This window comes from Neolamprologus multifasciatus, chromosome 11, assembly GCF_963576455.1.
Source record: "Neolamprologus multifasciatus chromosome 11, fNeoMul1.2, whole genome shotgun sequence".
Taxonomy (NCBI): Eukaryota; Metazoa; Chordata; class Actinopteri; order Cichliformes; family Cichlidae; genus Neolamprologus; species Neolamprologus multifasciatus.
Window position 1 is genome coordinate 32760404 of NC_140449.1, and position 16730 is coordinate 32777133.

Genomic DNA, 16730 nt, shown 5'->3' on the forward strand with positions numbered 1-16730 from the left:
CTCAGCACAGATTCCATTTATTTATTAATTATTGTTGTTATACTCGAAATTCTCCGTTTCCGTTGTCTGGCTACAACTGGAAAATTTCTACTGACAAAAAGACAAAAATCGTCATTTTCATTCTTGACTTTTTTCTACTATTTGAATTAAATCAGTTTAATTCAAATCAAGTTGTTGTTTTAAAAGTTGTTTTAATTAAATCAAGTTTGTTTTCCTCTTCTTCTTCTTTTTTTTTTTTTTTTTTTATAAATGTCTTTCTTCAGATGAAGGAGCGTATTTGTGGGAAGACTGAATCAGAGTTGCGCTGACAGCTAAGTGTTAAAATTGATACATCCCGAAAAATAGCACAAGGTGTGCACGCCACTTACACGTCTGCATTTGGGTTCCCAGGCGCATTTGCCAGCTGCAGAGGTGTAAATGACTTGCATGATAAAAGAATCGTGGCGAAGGCAGGTCTGTAAACAGGTGGAATTAAATGTAATCAGTGAGCGTTAAAGCACTTTTACGCACACCACAAAATGTGGTATTATTTCTGCACTAAGTTACATGACAGTCACAACATAAATTTGTATATTTAGGTAAATTTATTTAAGTTTATTGTTTTATTGCTGTGAAAGAAAATTTTTGGATTTATTTAAATTTCTTTGTGTATTTCTTTGTGTCATCAGAACTCAGATATATCTGGTCATCCCGAAAAGCTGTCTACCGGAAGCAGGTAGCTCATCTACTACTAGCAAATATACTCATACACCCTATTACTAATGCCAGTGTATATAAAAAATATTTTTTACTTTGGATGTATTTAGTACTAATGTGTTTTATTTGCAACTGATTACATATCAATGGTGAGACTTAGAGGTGCGTAAAGCAAGTGTTCCGGTGTTTTCCAAACCATGTGACAAAACATGCTTTTAATTTGGTGGATGCACATTTGTCGTGGCACACAGCACTAAGCAGACAAATGTTGGAAAAGTGTGACAGTGGGAAACTGCTTCTTGCAGCTCTTTCTGGCCGTGGGAATGTGGAGCAGCAGGCTCAATCTTCACTTTATTACCTGTTAAAACTGATACTTCATTTACAAAGTGTGCTTGGAGGAAAGGTGACTCTTGGATTCCCACGCACAGCACACGTTAGACCTTGTCACAAGATCCCCAAATAGGTTCTCATTTTTGTGATCATTTAACCAAACTTAACCATTTAAAGAGTCCCGCGTAAAAATATGGAATTTAGCGTCACGGTTTCTTTTGAAGATCCCTTTGCAGACCTCTCATAACGATTCATAAATCCAGACTGAAAAGTTGTATAAACATTAAATCCCTTTTAGATTATCTAACAACAGATAAAAGCTGATGTTGATTGAGTTTGGCTGAATATGTAATGGATATTCACACTTTTATCGCCATCGTTTACTGTGGGATACCTCACCAAACTCTCTCTCATGGGAATCGAACTGTAGAAGAGTTTCTCACTTTATTACGTGTTAGAAGTGATACATCCTAAAGAAGTCTTTGGGAGAGGAGACGGAAAACAAGAAAATTACATATTTACATTAAACACACAAACAGGCTACTGTTACCTTTTGATATCAGTCCCCTTTTTCACACGTTTTCAAGGATGCACCTAAAAAAAAATTTACGCACTCCCTCAAATTCAGAATACACTTTCCTGACTCTTAGTCGGCGAAACATGTTGTGCACAAAGTTGTTGTTATACAGTCATGATTAAAAGACAAATATCCACAGAAAGGAATATAGAAATGTTAATGAAAAAAATATAGGAACAACATGAGACTGCAGATTTTTGCTCACTGCTAAAAACTTCGACACTTGAAAGATGCCTCGGCTTTGTCTCCATAACCATTTTACCCCAGAGCCTGTTTTATAAGGACACATCTCATTTCTCTGTGCACGATAATGGCCTAAAAGGTCGGAGTGATTTACCTGAGCTTCACGCTGTGTGGGCGGCTCTTTTGTCGCATATGCAAGGAAAGTCTCAGACGGGCTGATAACACATTTCAAAGGCTCGTGCCTCCCCAATTGTATGGGAGCTGCACGCGCCAGAGGATTAGGGAAAACTCCAAGCGACGCGCCATTCAGTCTGCATGTATCTCCAAAATTACTACAAATGTATTAAAAGTAAAACGTTTAAAGGGAATTCGATGCCTTAATAAATAATTAAATATATGCATACATGTTTATATTTGTTACATCTTATATCAGCGACCAGTTGTGGAGGGATGAATTTAAAAGTCACATTTATTGATGTAATCCTACCTGTAGTAGGTTTTAGTGAGCTTCTGAAAAACTTTTAACAATTAATTCTAATCACGGCGTATTTGTCATTACTAATAATCTATCATACTTACGTGAATAATAATAAAGATCTACTGAATAGTCGTTGTATTTTGGCACGTGTCTGTTGCCTCATGTTGCCACACTCTGAAGGCGAATATCGAAGTCACCCTGAGGTGATTCACAAACCTCACATAACCTTTATCGGTGGTCAGGAATAATTATTTGCATGATACTGTGCGACAAAAGGTCTATTTTCAAAGTGACAGTGAGTCTGTGATAAACGAGCTGGCATTTATGTGTTGCTGTTTTAGTGACTAAATGTTTGTATCTATAGATTTAAAACTGACGAATCAACTTTGACTACATGAAGACCGTTTTTTAGTTGTTCTCTGGCATTTAACTGCATTAATTTAAAGATCTGTTCATATCTTGGAAGAATTATTTCTGTCTGTATCTTATTTGCATGAATGTCGCTGGGAATTCTAAGGAACTTGGAAAGAAAAGCGTCTGGACTGTAAAAAGTGGAAAATACGCGTGCGAACGTGGGAAGTGTCGCCTCTCGTTTTCAGAGTTGTGTCAATTTTAACAGGTAGCTGTAAATGCAGCGCTAATTCCTCCTTTCCCACGAGAAATATCTCGATCATTTCGATGCTGCTTTCTCTGTACAAATTAAAAACAATTCTGAATTAAGTCTATTGGCTCGGCGAAAAATCTGAAAATCTTTCTCCTCCTATAAGTGATTGTTTTCTATTCAACTTAAAATAGTCCTGAAATGAAAAGTGGTAATAGGATCACACCGTCGCTCCTAAAAAGCAAGCTTTCCTTGATTAAGGCACGTGTCAGCTTTGCATGCGCGAATAGCCCCCCCCCCCCCCCCCCTCCCAAAGCAAAATTGGTTACCAGCTTTTTCAAATGAAGCACAAGAGCAGGAAAAAACAGAACAGCATCTGGAGTAAAATTATGTTTATTTTAAGTTAAATTTTCAAACGTTTTGACGCAAGACTTTTTTTTAACTTTACGCACGCGGCTGCGCATACGATTCATTTTCTTGTTTTATACTCTTGACATCAGATCGAGATTAGACAAGTTCAAAAATAAAAACAAATCTGGGATTTTTTCATTTGCAGTGTTACCAAACGGTGAGACCAAGGGACCTGGAGGAGGGGTAGGGAAGTAGGAGGAGTCTGAGAGATTTTTACTGTCAGGACCACAGTAAAAATAAGTGGCAGGAAACCAGAGCCTCATTTCCAGATCAGTAACAGACTGCAAAGGAAGCTGTTACCAGTAGACCAGAGCAGAACATGGGACCATCGGTTGGTAGGAAGCTGTTACATGAAGCGGAGGAAGCAACAAATAACAGAAAGGTAAAGTCCAGATACCTGTCAAGTGACGTGATTTCATTTCATATAGAGATTCTCTGTTATTATCACAATAACAATCAGATTCATTGAGGATTAAAGCATCAGCTTTGTCAAAATTTCAGTAATTTGGAGATATGAAATATTTTGTATAATTTAGTGAGCTGAATTCCTTCTAATCATTTAGTCATTTCCATTTGCTCCTTTTTTTTGCTTTTCTTTGGTAGTTTTTCTTTTTACGCGGTGTATAATTAAACAAAATCAGGAAACCACTTTTAGACTTTGGTTTTCTTTTTTTGCAATAGTTAATAAAATCTCAGGTGGAGAAACGTCGGAGGGAGAGGATGAACCGCAGTTTGGAGTGTCTGAGGACCATGTTGCTGCGGGAGCCACAAGAAGTAAGAAGTTTTTAATTATCTATGAATTTTATAGAAATAAATCGATGTGGTTCATACTTGTGGTTTTTATTAATTTATTATTATGAAACATGAAGGTTAACTTGCTGCTCTCATGCAGGGGTCCACTCAGCACCGAGTGGAAAAAGCTGAGATACTGGAGCACACAGTCCTCTTCCTCCAGAACACTGCCAAAGGAGACAAGACTACAGGTGGACGTGGGGACCAGAAACGCTCCTTCCAGGACGGTTTCTCCACTTGCCTGCAGACAGCTGCGGGGTTTCTGGGCTCCGAGAGGAAAGGGTCGGAGCTCGGATCGGCGCTGGATGCAGCTTTTGCCGCTCGTTTGGCCCGTTCACACTCACAGCCCGAAGGTCTCCAAAGCAGAAACTTTTTGCCGCACGCAAAGTTTATTCTGCGGGTGCTGAGGCAGAAGTCCAAGCTCAGACTCCCGGCACGTGCCTCAGGGGAGAAACGTTTGATCCGACCTTACCCACTCCCACTCCAACAAAGGTTTCCCAGAGTCCCCAAACAGCCTCAGAAACAAAGAGAGTCCGAGATCAGAGCGGAGAGAGGAGCGACCAAACAGAGCTCAGCCCAGAGCTCCCCGTCCAGCCACACTTTGTGGAGACCTTGGCCCTGATCACCAGGCAGTGACATCAGAGCTACCAATGACTATAAACTATTCAGCAAAAACACACAACTTCTTTTTAAAAACTGTAGTCTTATGAAGACGCATAACTTCAGGTCCTGTAAATATTGTAAATACCCGAGTATGACTGGATCTGTATGTGTAATATGGTTGATTCACTGTTTTAAATACTTTTCAATGAGCTCAGTCAGCCATGTAAGTGGCTCAGGGGAACGGGGACTCTCTCAGGCTGCGACACAGGTGAGCTGGATCAGCCGAGCGGTCCAGCTGGGATTGCTGCGCTGAAGAGCGAGTGAAGAGGTGAGTTTCACGAAGCCGAGGAGATTTTGTCCTCTTTGATGCACTACTAAAATGTGCCGTCATGATTAAAGAGCATGCTGCGGTAGTGGATTTATGACTGAGTGTCCATCCATCACATTTCCAGGTGTGGAAGCTCAGGGTTTTCGAGGCTGGGAGACCCACGCAGACCTTCATATTCACCTCTCTGCTGGAACGAGCGACATCTGTGTCTCTGTGTACAACATCACATGTATTCAATCTGAAGATATTTCTGGTCGGTTTTTGCACAATAATTTATTCTGAATTTCTCCCTATGGCGAGCTGTACTCTTCAAAGATAAAACAACCAAATAAATCTTTAAAAACATGTCACATGATTGTCTCAAGATTAAAGGAAACCCGGAGGCCTTTTACCCTTTCAGCTCTTTTTAGTCCGAGGCAGAGGTGTGAAGCTCGACCTCCTGCAGAGTTACATCCTCCAGGTGTGAAGTCTGGTCATGAAATGAAAGAGCTCAGCAGCAGCTCTCACTTCAAAGACATCACAGATAGCCATTGTCGCGCTTTATTTACTGGCACTGAAAGACTTTTGGATTAAGATTAGTTAATATAGTTCAGATAATTTAAGATAACTCAATAATAATAATATTAATAACTACATCCACTTTTTTCTGCATCATCCAGTTTCATTTCTCACATTTGCCTTTAAACATTTAGAATAGCAGGATCCATTAAAGTCAAGATCATTCCACATAATTAACACACAGCTCACGTCTGCGTTTGTTTCCTTTGTATTCAGCGTCTATCCTGTCACCAGCATCGCCCCCAGCTGCTCAGAGGTCATTTGTTTTCCACACGTGTGTGGTGTCAGGTCCCAGGGAGCAAAACGTGTCTTAACCCCGTAAGAATCAGTGGCATTTCCCCCCCCCCCTCCCCTCCCCCTATCGTCACCGTTAGTTTGAAACGTAGGCTTTATGTGACACCAGCATTGATAAAGTGACACCGTCTCAATGCCCTTTTGCTGCTAAAGTATTTATACCTATATTCTATATGCATACACCATACTTGTACTCAGGTTGGTACTCTATTTATTGTATTATTTTATTACTTGTTATTCTATTTTGTAAAAAAAACAAAAAACCCCAAACTATTTATTTAATACTTTTTAAATTCTGTTTTCTAAAATTCGTTTTCTTCATTATTCTGTTTCTTTTCGCTCCCGGACTGTGTGTACATAATTTCGTTCCACCTCATGCAAACATGTGATGCGAATGACAAATAAAGCTCCTTGAATCCTTAGAGCCCGTTCTCACTCCCGAGGCGTAACATGCCGACGTTTTGTCACGTCCCGCGGCGTTCCTGAGGAACGCGAAAGGAGACCTTCGGCGTTCTTATGGTACGCGGCGGGTTATGGGCGAAATCCAGTGCAATGACGCTCCCGCGGTAATAGATGTTCCAGCCCTGTATTCCAGCCCTAAACCTAACCTTATCCCTAGCCCTAACCATAACCTTTTTCCTGACCTTAACCAAGACTTTAATTATGTTAAATAGCGTGTTTCTAAGCGATTTGAAGAAAAAGAGCGAACATGTGTAGATTGAGTCCATGCGGTTCTCATACTTCCTCATTTTTCTGAGGTCGTCATTTAGGAACGTGGTGGGTAGCCGAAAACGTAATATGTTGACGATTTGTCACCTAGCGTAAAATGTTACGCTTTGGGAGTGAGAACGTGTTGATCCTTATAGTTCTCATACACATTTTATATGAAGTGCGATTTATGGACCCTGAATGCCTCATCACTTCCGGCCCTGCAGCTCGTTATCGGCAACTTCCCCCGACAAAACCTTTTCTCCATTAATTTCATTCTTCTGAAGAAAATAACTGTAGTAACTTCTTGACAGAGTTTTACTGCTTTATGGCTCAGTCAGCACCATTATACTTGTATATTATATATAATGTACATGTATATATAACACCAACCCCTGTTATTTGACTCATGTGCATCTGATAAGGATTCTTCCTGAATGTCTGTGAAGACATTTCCCCACTACCTGCTTCCAAACAAGTGACAATAAATAAATAAAGGATGGATGGATGGACCACATTCTGTGCAATCAAAAGGCAAAACATTTTATTAGATAAACAGTGAGTTTTTAAAAGAAACTTTGGATCATGATGTCTGATGGCATATATACCAGGTCTTGGTTTTTACATTTCTTGAAAAAAATCTTTGGTCACGTCCACAGACTGCTAAGTGTAAGTCTACGCAAGAGATCGAACAGGCCTGACTGGTCTGTTCTCCAGTTTGTCATCTGGGATGTGAGAAAGTTCAGTAACGATGTTTCCTTAAATTCATTGAGCTTCTCCCTCCTAAAGCCTCTCTCCATCTGATGCTGCCGTTGGTCCCTGATGAAGTCAAGTCAAACAAACAAAGGGGTATACTTGACCATAACTTAACTGGCGGATAACTGATGACAAGCTGCACATCCAGTTCAATCACAAGCTTATTAACACAATTTTAAAACTATAAATCATTAACTTGCATCCTATCAAATTAAGATTTGCAGCATGAAGTCAGAGTAAACTGATGTTACTTACTTTCTGCATCACTGCAGGCAGCTTATTCACAGTGTTTGTCTAGGAGGAGGAAAATGATAAATTACAGGATGCTTTCATAAGTATTTTATAAATATTTAGAATACAAAAGGAATTATTAATAACAAATTAATAATTAAAATAATAAAAATCACTGCTGCAGGTTGTAAGAATTAAACTTGCAGGTTTTCTGTTATCTTTACTGTCAGTATTAAATCATTTATGCATCATAAATTAAGAATAAAACCTAATGAAGAAATATTTTGATGTGGTTCTGTTGGCTTCATCAGGTGAGGGCCTCCAGCTCGCACTGGAATGGTTTGTAGCAGAGTGTGAAGCAGCGGGAATGAGGATCAGCACCTCCAAATCTGAGACCATGGTTCTCAGCCGGAAAAGGGTGGAGTGCCCACTCCGGGTCGGGGATGAGTTCCTGCCCCAAGTGGAGGAGTTCAAGTATCTCGGGGTCTTGTTCGCGAGTGATGGGAGCCGGAGATCGACAGACGGATTGGTGCTGCGGCTGCTGCACCGGTCTGTCGTGGTGAAGAGGGAGCTTAGCGTAAAAGTGAAGCTCTCAATTTACTGGTCGATCTACGTCCCTACCCTCACCTATGGGAACGAGCTGTGGGTAGTGACCGAAAGAACGAGATCGCGGATACAAGCGGCAGAAATGACCTTCGCCCAAAGGGTGGCTGGCCTCTCCCTTAGAGATAGGGTGAGAAGTTCAGTCATCCGTGAGGGGCTCAGAGTAGAGCCGCTGCTCCTCCACATCGAAATCAGCCAGCTGAGGTGGTTCGGCATCTGACAAGGATGCCTCCTGGGTGAAGTGTTCCGGGCATGTCCCACCGGGAGGAGGCCCCGGGGCAGACCCAGGACAGGCTGGAGAGATTATATCTCTCAGCTGGCCTGGGAACGCCTTGGTGTTCCCCCGGATAAGCTAGAGGAGGTGGCTGGGGAGAGGGAGGTGTGGGCTTCTCTGCTTAGGCTGCTGCCCCCGCGACCCGGCCCCGGATAAAGGGAGGGAGGGATGGAAATATTTGTCTCGAGGTTGTCTGCACGAATATTTTTTACAGCAAATATTCACATCACATGCTGATACTGCATGTCAATATATGAATCAGACTCTGCATCAACAGATATTCACTATCAAACGACTCGAATCCAGATTAGAGCCACAAAAACTTTATCCGAATATTTCCTGGCTTTAAGCGTTGTGACGGTCAACAATTATTGTTTCACCGAGTACACAGTAAGTGTGGATGAAGCAGAACGAGTATTACTGGGTATAAAGAGTGGAAAGTTTTGTTTAATTAATACCCTCTGTAGCCTTTGATGCCAACCCCAAACCAGTGTTTTTTTTGGCTCAACTGAGTTCACCTGCCCCCCGTCATGGTTCTTGAATCTGTTCTCCCCTCATTCAAAGTCCTTCACCCTCCTCCTGTTTGTTGTTTTCTTCTAGGATATTGGTATTAGTTTATTTTCCCCGGTTTCCATCCTTGATTAAAAGTTCAGTTCAGTTTTAAACTTGTCTTATAGTCTTAGATGTGTTTGCAGTGAGGTGCTGAGTAATTTTAGTCCAGAAATGTGAAAATCATTTACTGAGAAGAGAGCAGAGTTAATATTTGTGAACTTACCAACAGTAGTGACACCAGTTGGTCCCCTCGAGGATCTTGGACCTGTACAGAAAATATTAAAATGACTTCACACTTGTTATAAGTCACTGGCACTAAATAATCTAACCGCTTTGTCCCCAAAATGTCTGAAATGTATTCTTTTTTCGAATTTGTCCTGAACTGTCTCCCCCTTATGCCCTCACAACCTTTCTACCTTTGAATCACTGATTGCCTGAAAGTCTACATTTATCACTTCAGATGTGTTTCTAACATGAAGCGTTTATAAGTGAAACTGCACAACATGCATTCTTCTAGATGCAAAAGATTAATAACAAGAACACAACACTGAACACTTTTCTACTTGATAGATCAGCAAAAGCTGTTTGGATCTCACCTTCCCCATAACCAGACTTCGGATGATCGTCTGAAATAAAATACAAAGCAAATAAAACTCTAAACAGTAAATGTTATTTTACAGTCACCATAAAGATTTTATACAAAAAGCTACGTGCTATCTGGAGTATTATATTTAATAGTTAAATGTGATATATTCCAATGTCTTTGAAATAATAATCGACAAGTGAGCAAAATTTAAATGGCTCCAGCCAAATAAAAAGGACCCTGAAAGCTTTGGTCAGTGGGTTGGGAGATGTATATATCTCGAGAGAGATAGAGAGATATAGAGATAGAGAGATATAGAGATAGAGAGATATAGAGATAGAGAGAGATATAGAGATAGAGAGAGATATAGAGATAGAGATAGATATAGAGATAGATATATAGATAGAGATAGATATATAGATAGAGAGATATATAGATAGAGAGATATATAGATAGAGAGATATATAGATAGATAGAGATATCTCTATCTATATATCTATATATCAAAGCTATGATCTCCATCTTTAAGTAAAAATATATTAAAAACATTCTTTGAGAATATCATGTTTTCTGACAATAGTATATTAAAAATAACAGTATCTAACCCTTTGGGTGTGCATTAGGAAATACAAATTTGATCTGTTTAATTTCAATTACTGACCTTTTTGGAGTTTACAGGTCCAGACAGGTTCAAACACCGGTTCATATTTTTTTGACAAAGCATACTGAAGTTTTAGATTGAAGCATCCTTTGGGATTTTCAATGTACACTTCGTAGAAGTTTGGGTCATGGCCATCATATCTGAGGGTTATTTTCTAGTTAAAAATATAACAGAAGGGAGAGGAGTTAGTCCAGTTCCATCAGAAGCAAAAACAAAGAAATTTCAGGATTAAAAATAAAAGACTGGAAAGAGTCAACTGAATATGGAAACCTGGAAATCTATCAGCAAGTCTGATGACAAAGCTTCTGGTGAAAGTCACCAATTTTTCAGTGTTTCTGGCCCACACAGTGGATTCTCAGGCCAGTGTTTCAATTATGTCCACACGTTCTTTATTGAGGAACAGAGATGTTTAACGAGGTAAATAAAAAGCTAAACCATCTTTGGGTGACAGCCGATGGTTTCCAGATTGCATTCCAGCAAATGCAAAACCTCTAAGTAACCGATTGAAAGAACTATTAGTGGACTACAAATGGAAACCAGAAATCTTCCTGACTCTTGCTCACAGGTCAGTATATTCAAATGCATTTATCTATTCATAGAGTCGTGAAGAAATGTGACAATATCTTACTGCAGATTCCTCTGTGATTCCCACCCATACTGGTCACACTATTTACAACCCCTCGTAAAAATGCTCTGATCCTAAAGCACCACAGTTGTTGACAGAGTTTAAAAAGCGTACGTTTGGTTGAATTTCTGCCGAGTCGGTGTCGGCTATGAGGGAGAAACCATGATGCATTTTGAGGTACTCATCTGGGCGTGGCTTGGTAATTTTTTCATATCCATAACACAATTCTTGCTTGTCCACTTTCTGTGAGGAAAAAAGAAAATATTCATCTCAGTATTATCCAATCACAACACCAGGTGCCTCAAGGTGCTTTCTGTTGTGAGGTAAAGACCCTAAAAAAATATACGTCAAGTCCAAAAGTCCTTCAGGATTGCCTCAGCATTTTCATCTGTTGTCTTTAAATACAGTTTAAAAACAATGTACTGAGTTTACTCTAAATTAGTGTAAATACATTTGAAGAAAAAGTGCTGTCGCGAGAATAAAAAATTAAAATAATATTTATAACACTCTACTTTTGTATCCTGTTTGTTTCCAGAACTCTAGGTTTATATCTTATATATAATTTATATACATCTTTTCATTATCAATTTTATAATGTTATTATCTGCTGTGGCTATAAATCAGTGAGATTATATTTTACTTAAGTCGGTATAATGTAACATTATCTGACAGACAGATCTCTTGACTCGTACATGAAGATGAACCGTTTTCTGTTGTCACTGCATCTGCATTCACATCATTAATCCATGGGTTACCAAAACAAGTGTTTACAGCCAGCTTATAAAAACAAAACTGAAATATTTTTTACAAATGTCTACATTATATCTTAAAGTAAAATGACCTCCTTCCCATAATATTCACTTTTATCCCTTAATTTTTTTTAAAATAATCTTAAAATAACTTTTCTTATGAAATACTATTCTCCAAATTTGAACATCTATCTTCTAATGAAACGGACCATATAAGTAGGATTGCCACCTTTCATAGTTTGTGAAGTCCCTGAACCACAATCGCAATTTCCCTAGAGTAGACCAGAGGAGTCTTCCCTTTCTAGTAATTAGAAAGAATGCATATTCAGCATTGGCTCCACTTTTCAGCCCTGCAAGTTAAAGCCATCATTCAACTACAGCATATGTCTAATACTCTATTGGGGTCAGTCTGAGTCTGTTATTTTTTCTGTGACAAATACAGATTCAGTTACCTGTTGTAGAGCAGGATCATTTGGAATCACAAAGACGTGGAGTTTGAGGAATGGGGTGTTGGGTTTGTAGTATAGCAACACGTTACAGCTGATTTTAACAGGGGAGCCCATCTTCATCACGACTGCTTTCGGAAAGTAAGTTAACTCGTTTAACTTGACATGTGATGCTGTGACCTCACGCGCTTCTTCTACAAAATCTCCACAGTCATCTAGATGCAGGACTGCAAACTTGTCGGCGATGTCATCTGCACAAAAATGCACAGAAAGCACAAAGAGGAAGAAGAAAGTTTGGATCAGAAATGCAAAAGGTTTTTAATATATTAGCAACTTCTTCATGTCCTCTTACCTATACAAACCCAGTGTGGCAGGTGCATTTCACTTAACTGCCCAGCAGTGACTGCAACATCAATTACAGGACCTGCAGGCATGTACTGTGTGCTTTCCACTCTCTCCATGTGTCCTCCCCAAGAGCAAAAGTGGTACTGAATGCTGATCTTTTCCTTACAAACCCAGCGCAAGCCAGAGACGCTGCATTCAAAGTCTCCCGCTTCAGACTGAAGGCTAAAGTGAAAAAATAAAAAAGGAACGCATCAGCGTCATTTTTAACACTTCATTTTATGTCAAATGCAGAATTAACATTTTGCAAAACTGGGTCTTCTTCTGGCAAAAAAACCCAAATCTGAATAACTGTTGATTTCCTGTAATTCACCTGTAAGTTGGAGCCTTGTCTGCATCTGTAGTGTTCACCTCAGGCTCAAGTTTAGTCCAGTTGCTGGAATGCTGCTGCAGAAGACAATCAATTAAATAAGCGCAGATTTTACATTGTGTAACACCACATATATGAACAAATACATATTTAAAAAATTTATGAAAGAAACGTGAGTGAATGTATGAAAGTACCGTCATAGTTGCACAACCCTCGATCTCAGAGCTTCTGGAAGCTTCTTGTCTTGAAACACAGAGGATTTAAGTGGACAAACTACAAAGTACAGTGCAAATGAAGCTATTTAGGTCAGGATGCTTCGTGAGAGTTAATAAAACACACTCAAACATCAGTCTCTATTTCATTCCTTAGCTGTCCTCTCCTATCAAGTAAGCCAAGTGATAAAACTTAAATCTGAGTCTCCTGAAGTGTCATTTCCACACAGACGAAACCTGTTTGCATTAAAAATTCCATGATTTTTGCACACTGACTAATCATCCTCTCATTTCTCTAATTTGCAGTTCATTTTTTGCTATACTGAACAATGTCTCAATTGCTGAAATAGATCTGGAAAAGGGAGGAGCCTTTGACAGAGCACCATAATCACGAATGCAGAGATCTAGCCTGAGTATTTAAAAGAAAAGTATAAAAGGAGAAAAGGTGGAATATACAAACCACTGCAGGAGGAAGAATCTACAGATAAAATGTTTGGATTCATACTTTGCTTCAGTTATTTAAGATTTTTAACTTCATGATCAAACTATGTGTGAGATTAAGGGGGGGAAGGGTAGAGTTTTTCACATGTTGTGAATTTAATTAAAGGTTATTCAAACTATCAAAAAGGCTATGGACAGAGTTACACTGTAATGAAATCACGATAAGCAATAATGAGGCGACAGCAGACACCCTACATCCCCTACCGAACGACTTTTAAATTGTTTAGATTAATTTCAAACCACCTCATATTTCAGCAGCCTGCTACTAAATAACTTTTAAGAATATTAAAATGTTAAAACGCCTTTAAAATTGTCATTTTATGAACAAAAACCTGCTGCAGAAAGACTGAATGATAGCTCGTATACAGACAAACTATGGCGTTACATTCAGTTGACGCTAAACGCGGAAATAAAGCTCGCTCGCTTTCTCTCGCGTTGTTTTACGACTTGCTGATTTAAATTCGAAGCTCTGAAACGGGGAACAGGTTAGGAAACAGCAGCTGGCTCTTTCAATAACACGCTCAAACCAGTGAAGTCTAAAAGTTAGTTATTGCCTAGGCTTTAAAATAGCGTCCCCACACGAACCGTTTCTCCAGCCTCTTCACTCCTAACATGAACGCTCACGTTACTGCGCACAGTCACGACGCAGTTTGTGTAACAACGGTGCATTTGTCTTATATGCTAATACTTCAACTTACATGGAAAAAGTTTGTGTTTTTAACATTCACACCCGCTACAAGACAAAAAATACCTGTTCCTGTATCCTACACAAGCCCCGCCTCCTGACCGAGTTTCACCAATAGAATCTGCGGGTTCTTTTCCTGGTTTGTGACAAGCTGTAGCAACATCCGGTTGTGAGAAGCGCAATTTCTTCACAAAGTATATAAGGGAGGAAAAGAAAATCACTTTAAAAGTTTAAATGCCATATATCCGTCCAATGATTATCTTCACAAGAAATTCAATATAGATACGACCCATGCACTTTCTGCAGTACTGATGTTGAAACTACAGAGCATATTTTTTAGTTCCAGATGTTTTTGGGATGATTATCAGTACTTTTTAACCTCTAAAAATGTTGACTGCCCTTCTCTAACCTTTCAAGTAATTAGATTTGGCCTACAAACAGAAAATAAAAAAAGTAGACTTTGGGATTAACAACTTATTTATAGTTGCCAAATTTTTCATTCACAAATGGCTCTTCTTGAAAATTACTCCGTGTTTTGCTGGCTTTAAAAATGAAGTCCTGCTGTGGAAGGCTTCATTGGATAAGTGTAACTTAGCTCACACCTTACTTGAATTTTTGATGCAGCTTTTCAATTGATGTAGCTAGATTGCATGTGCGTACTTTTGTTTTTTGTTTTTACTTTTATATGATAGGTCACCTTACTGTACTTGTATGCAGTGTTGGGGAGTAACGGAATACATGTACCGCCGTTAAGTATTTAAAATACAAAATATGAGTAACTGTATTCCGTTACAGTTACAGTTTTAAAAGGTGGTATTTACAATACAGTTACTTTGTTGAAATAAATGGATTACACGGCGGTACAGTAATAAATCACAGCAATAGTACATTCATGTAGTTGTAAACAGCATGATAATATATTAAGTAATCCAAAGTATTCAGAATACGTTACTCAATACATTTTGGGGCATGTATTCTGTAATCTGTAATGGAATACATTTTAAAAGTAACCTTCCCAACACTGCTTGTATGCTGTTTTATGGTATCTCTGACCTACACTGTTCTTTAAATGTTCTTTGTTCGACGACTGCTTTGTTCTTAACTACTTATATCTGTATATAACTTTTTGTTGATATGTAAAATAAGTGCTGTAATTGTTATTTTGTTTGACAAAAAAGTATATAATGGAGGAGACAGCGATTTTGATCAATCCTGCACCACACAAAAAATAATTTAACCCCTGTGATGGCTGCATGCAACCACACAATTGAGATACCAAATATTCATTTGGTCTTTTGTCTTATGTTTACGTTATGCTCTAAAGCTTCTGTGATCATAAGTTAACTAATTTGATATTTTGAGTTTACCTGTAATGCATGACAGCACTAAGCTATAGCCCAAATGGTGGCATAGACTTTGCTTTGCATTGTTTGTTATTTTATATAGGTATATGTTATATTGATTATATTTCTGCTCTTTCTGAGTTACCTGACCTCTGCTCCAGTCCTTCTTGGTTTTGCTGAAAGAGGAGGCTGAGGGTGGAGCTGGTTTAAATGCAGAAGCCAATAAAGTGGACTGGACCATCTATTGTGATCATGCAGGGGGAATGTTATCTCTTTAGTTTTCACCTTTGGTGTATATAATGGTTTACTCATTTGCTATATAACTGGAGCTGTTTCTCATTTGGTCAGGTCAGTTTGTTGAGTTATGTTTTTGTTAAGTGACTTTTGAGTAGCGTTCTGTTAAGTTAACCTCTTTTATGGGCCCACTTGGTTCTTAAAAACGTTATTTTTGTTATTTTGAATTTTTGTAATCATCTTGTCGTTTTTGGGGGTATAATAAAACCCTTTTTTTTTAAAGATTACATTTGTGCCTGTGTGTTCCTGGCTGCTTGGATCATGACAACCCCACAGAAATGAAAGAGTAATACCTGCTGAATCACAAAGTAGAAACAAATGGGTGCTTTCAGGCTTTTATTCTTAATAGAATCGGAGTTTTGTGTTCCTCACAGAAATAGTCCACTATTTCTCATTTAAAATATGTTTTCATCAAATTTGGATTTATTTATTTGTATTCATTTATTTAGACTGTATTTATTTATTTGCGACGAATTCTGTGTGAAGAAGCAATGTTTCACGGCGTATTAAATGTAATTTTAGTCAAATCTGCGTGCTTTTCTCACGGTTGCAGAAGGATCTGCTTATATATCAAAGTTGAGCTTAAAGTCTTTAAAGATTTCGACATTTTTAAAGCAAATGTTACCGCGTTTTCCAAACACCGTCATAATAAATAAACGAAGTTTAGTAGACCTGCGTTTGTCCCTCTAAACACACGGCAGCGTGCAGACAAATGTTGCTTAAGTGGGAGCGTGTGCTTCAGCTCTTCTCTCTGGTCGTGCGGTCGCGGAGCAGCAGGCTCAATCTTCGCTTTATTACTTGTTAAACCTGATACCTCACACACGTGAGAGGTCGTCACACGGGTCCAAAACAAGCTGTTATTTTGTTGTGATCATGTAACCATACATGGCGATGTGAGGAGTCGCGCGTAAAACCATGGATTTTACGCATATCAAAGTTTCTTT

At 38.8% G+C, this 16730-nt stretch overlaps 2 protein-coding genes across 10 annotated transcripts; one reads left to right on the top strand and one right to left on the bottom strand.

Annotated features, from left to right (window-relative positions):
- Nucleotides 1-3193: 3193 nt before the first annotated feature.
- On the top strand, nucleotides 3194-5358 carry LOC146509049 (uncharacterized). The gene is made up of 4 exons (XM_085178133.1): nucleotides 3194-3658; nucleotides 3958-4050; nucleotides 4169-4999; nucleotides 5124-5358. Exons 1-3 carry the CDS (start codon nucleotides 3596-3598, stop codon nucleotides 4688-4690), a joined length of 678 nt encoding a protein of 225 aa, XP_085034259.1. The 5' UTR covers nucleotides 3194-3595; the 3' UTR covers nucleotides 4691-4999; nucleotides 5124-5358.
- A 1718-nt stretch (nucleotides 5359-7076) lies between these two features.
- On the bottom strand, nucleotides 7077-14338 carry LOC146509050 (NACHT, LRR and PYD domains-containing protein 1 homolog). Of its 9 annotated transcripts, none has more exons than XM_085178129.1 (11): nucleotides 14216-14338; nucleotides 12946-13024; nucleotides 12755-12825; nucleotides 12392-12606; nucleotides 12046-12290; nucleotides 10959-11087; nucleotides 10220-10373; nucleotides 9572-9601; nucleotides 9199-9240; nucleotides 7571-7609; nucleotides 7077-7378 (listed from the first exon to the last, which is right to left on the bottom strand). In XM_085178129.1, the coding sequence occupies exons 2-10, from the start codon at nucleotides 12949-12951 to the stop codon at nucleotides 7593-7595; spliced, it is 909 nt and encodes a 302-aa protein (XP_085034255.1). In that variant the 5' UTR covers nucleotides 12952-13024; nucleotides 14216-14338; the 3' UTR covers nucleotides 7077-7378; nucleotides 7571-7592. The 9 variants fall into 9 exon arrangements, with proteins under 9 accessions (XP_085034255.1, XP_085034250.1, XP_085034258.1 ...); XM_085178124.1 differs by having other exon boundaries at nucleotides 12755-12828; nucleotides 14216-14337; XM_085178132.1 differs by having other exon boundaries at nucleotides 12946-12994; nucleotides 14216-14302.
- Nucleotides 14339-16730: the final 2392 nt, after the last annotated feature.

Coding starts and splice junctions, on each gene's coding strand:
- LOC146509049 (XM_085178133.1), top strand. CDS start 3,596: ATGGGACCATCGGTTGGTAGGAAGCTGTTACATGAAGCGGAGGAAGCA. Junction 3,659..3,957: donor AAGCAACAAATAACAGAAAG/GTAAAGTCCAGA, acceptor TTTTTGCAATAG/TTAATAAAATCTCAGGTGGA. Junction 4,051..4,168: donor TGCTGCGGGAGCCACAAGAA/GTAAGAAGTTTT, acceptor GCTCTCATGCAG/GGGTCCACTCAGCACCGAGT.
- LOC146509050 (XM_085178123.1), bottom strand. CDS start 14,078: ATGTTAGGAGTGAAGAGGCTGGAGAAACG. Junction 12,829..12,945: donor AGGGTTGTGCAACTATGACG/GTACTTTCATAC, acceptor TGTCTTCTGCAG/CAGCATTCCAGCAACTGGAC. Junction 10,374..10,958: donor CGGCAGAAATTCAACCAAAC/GTACGCTTTTTA, acceptor ATTTTTAACTAG/AAAATAACCCTCAGATATGA.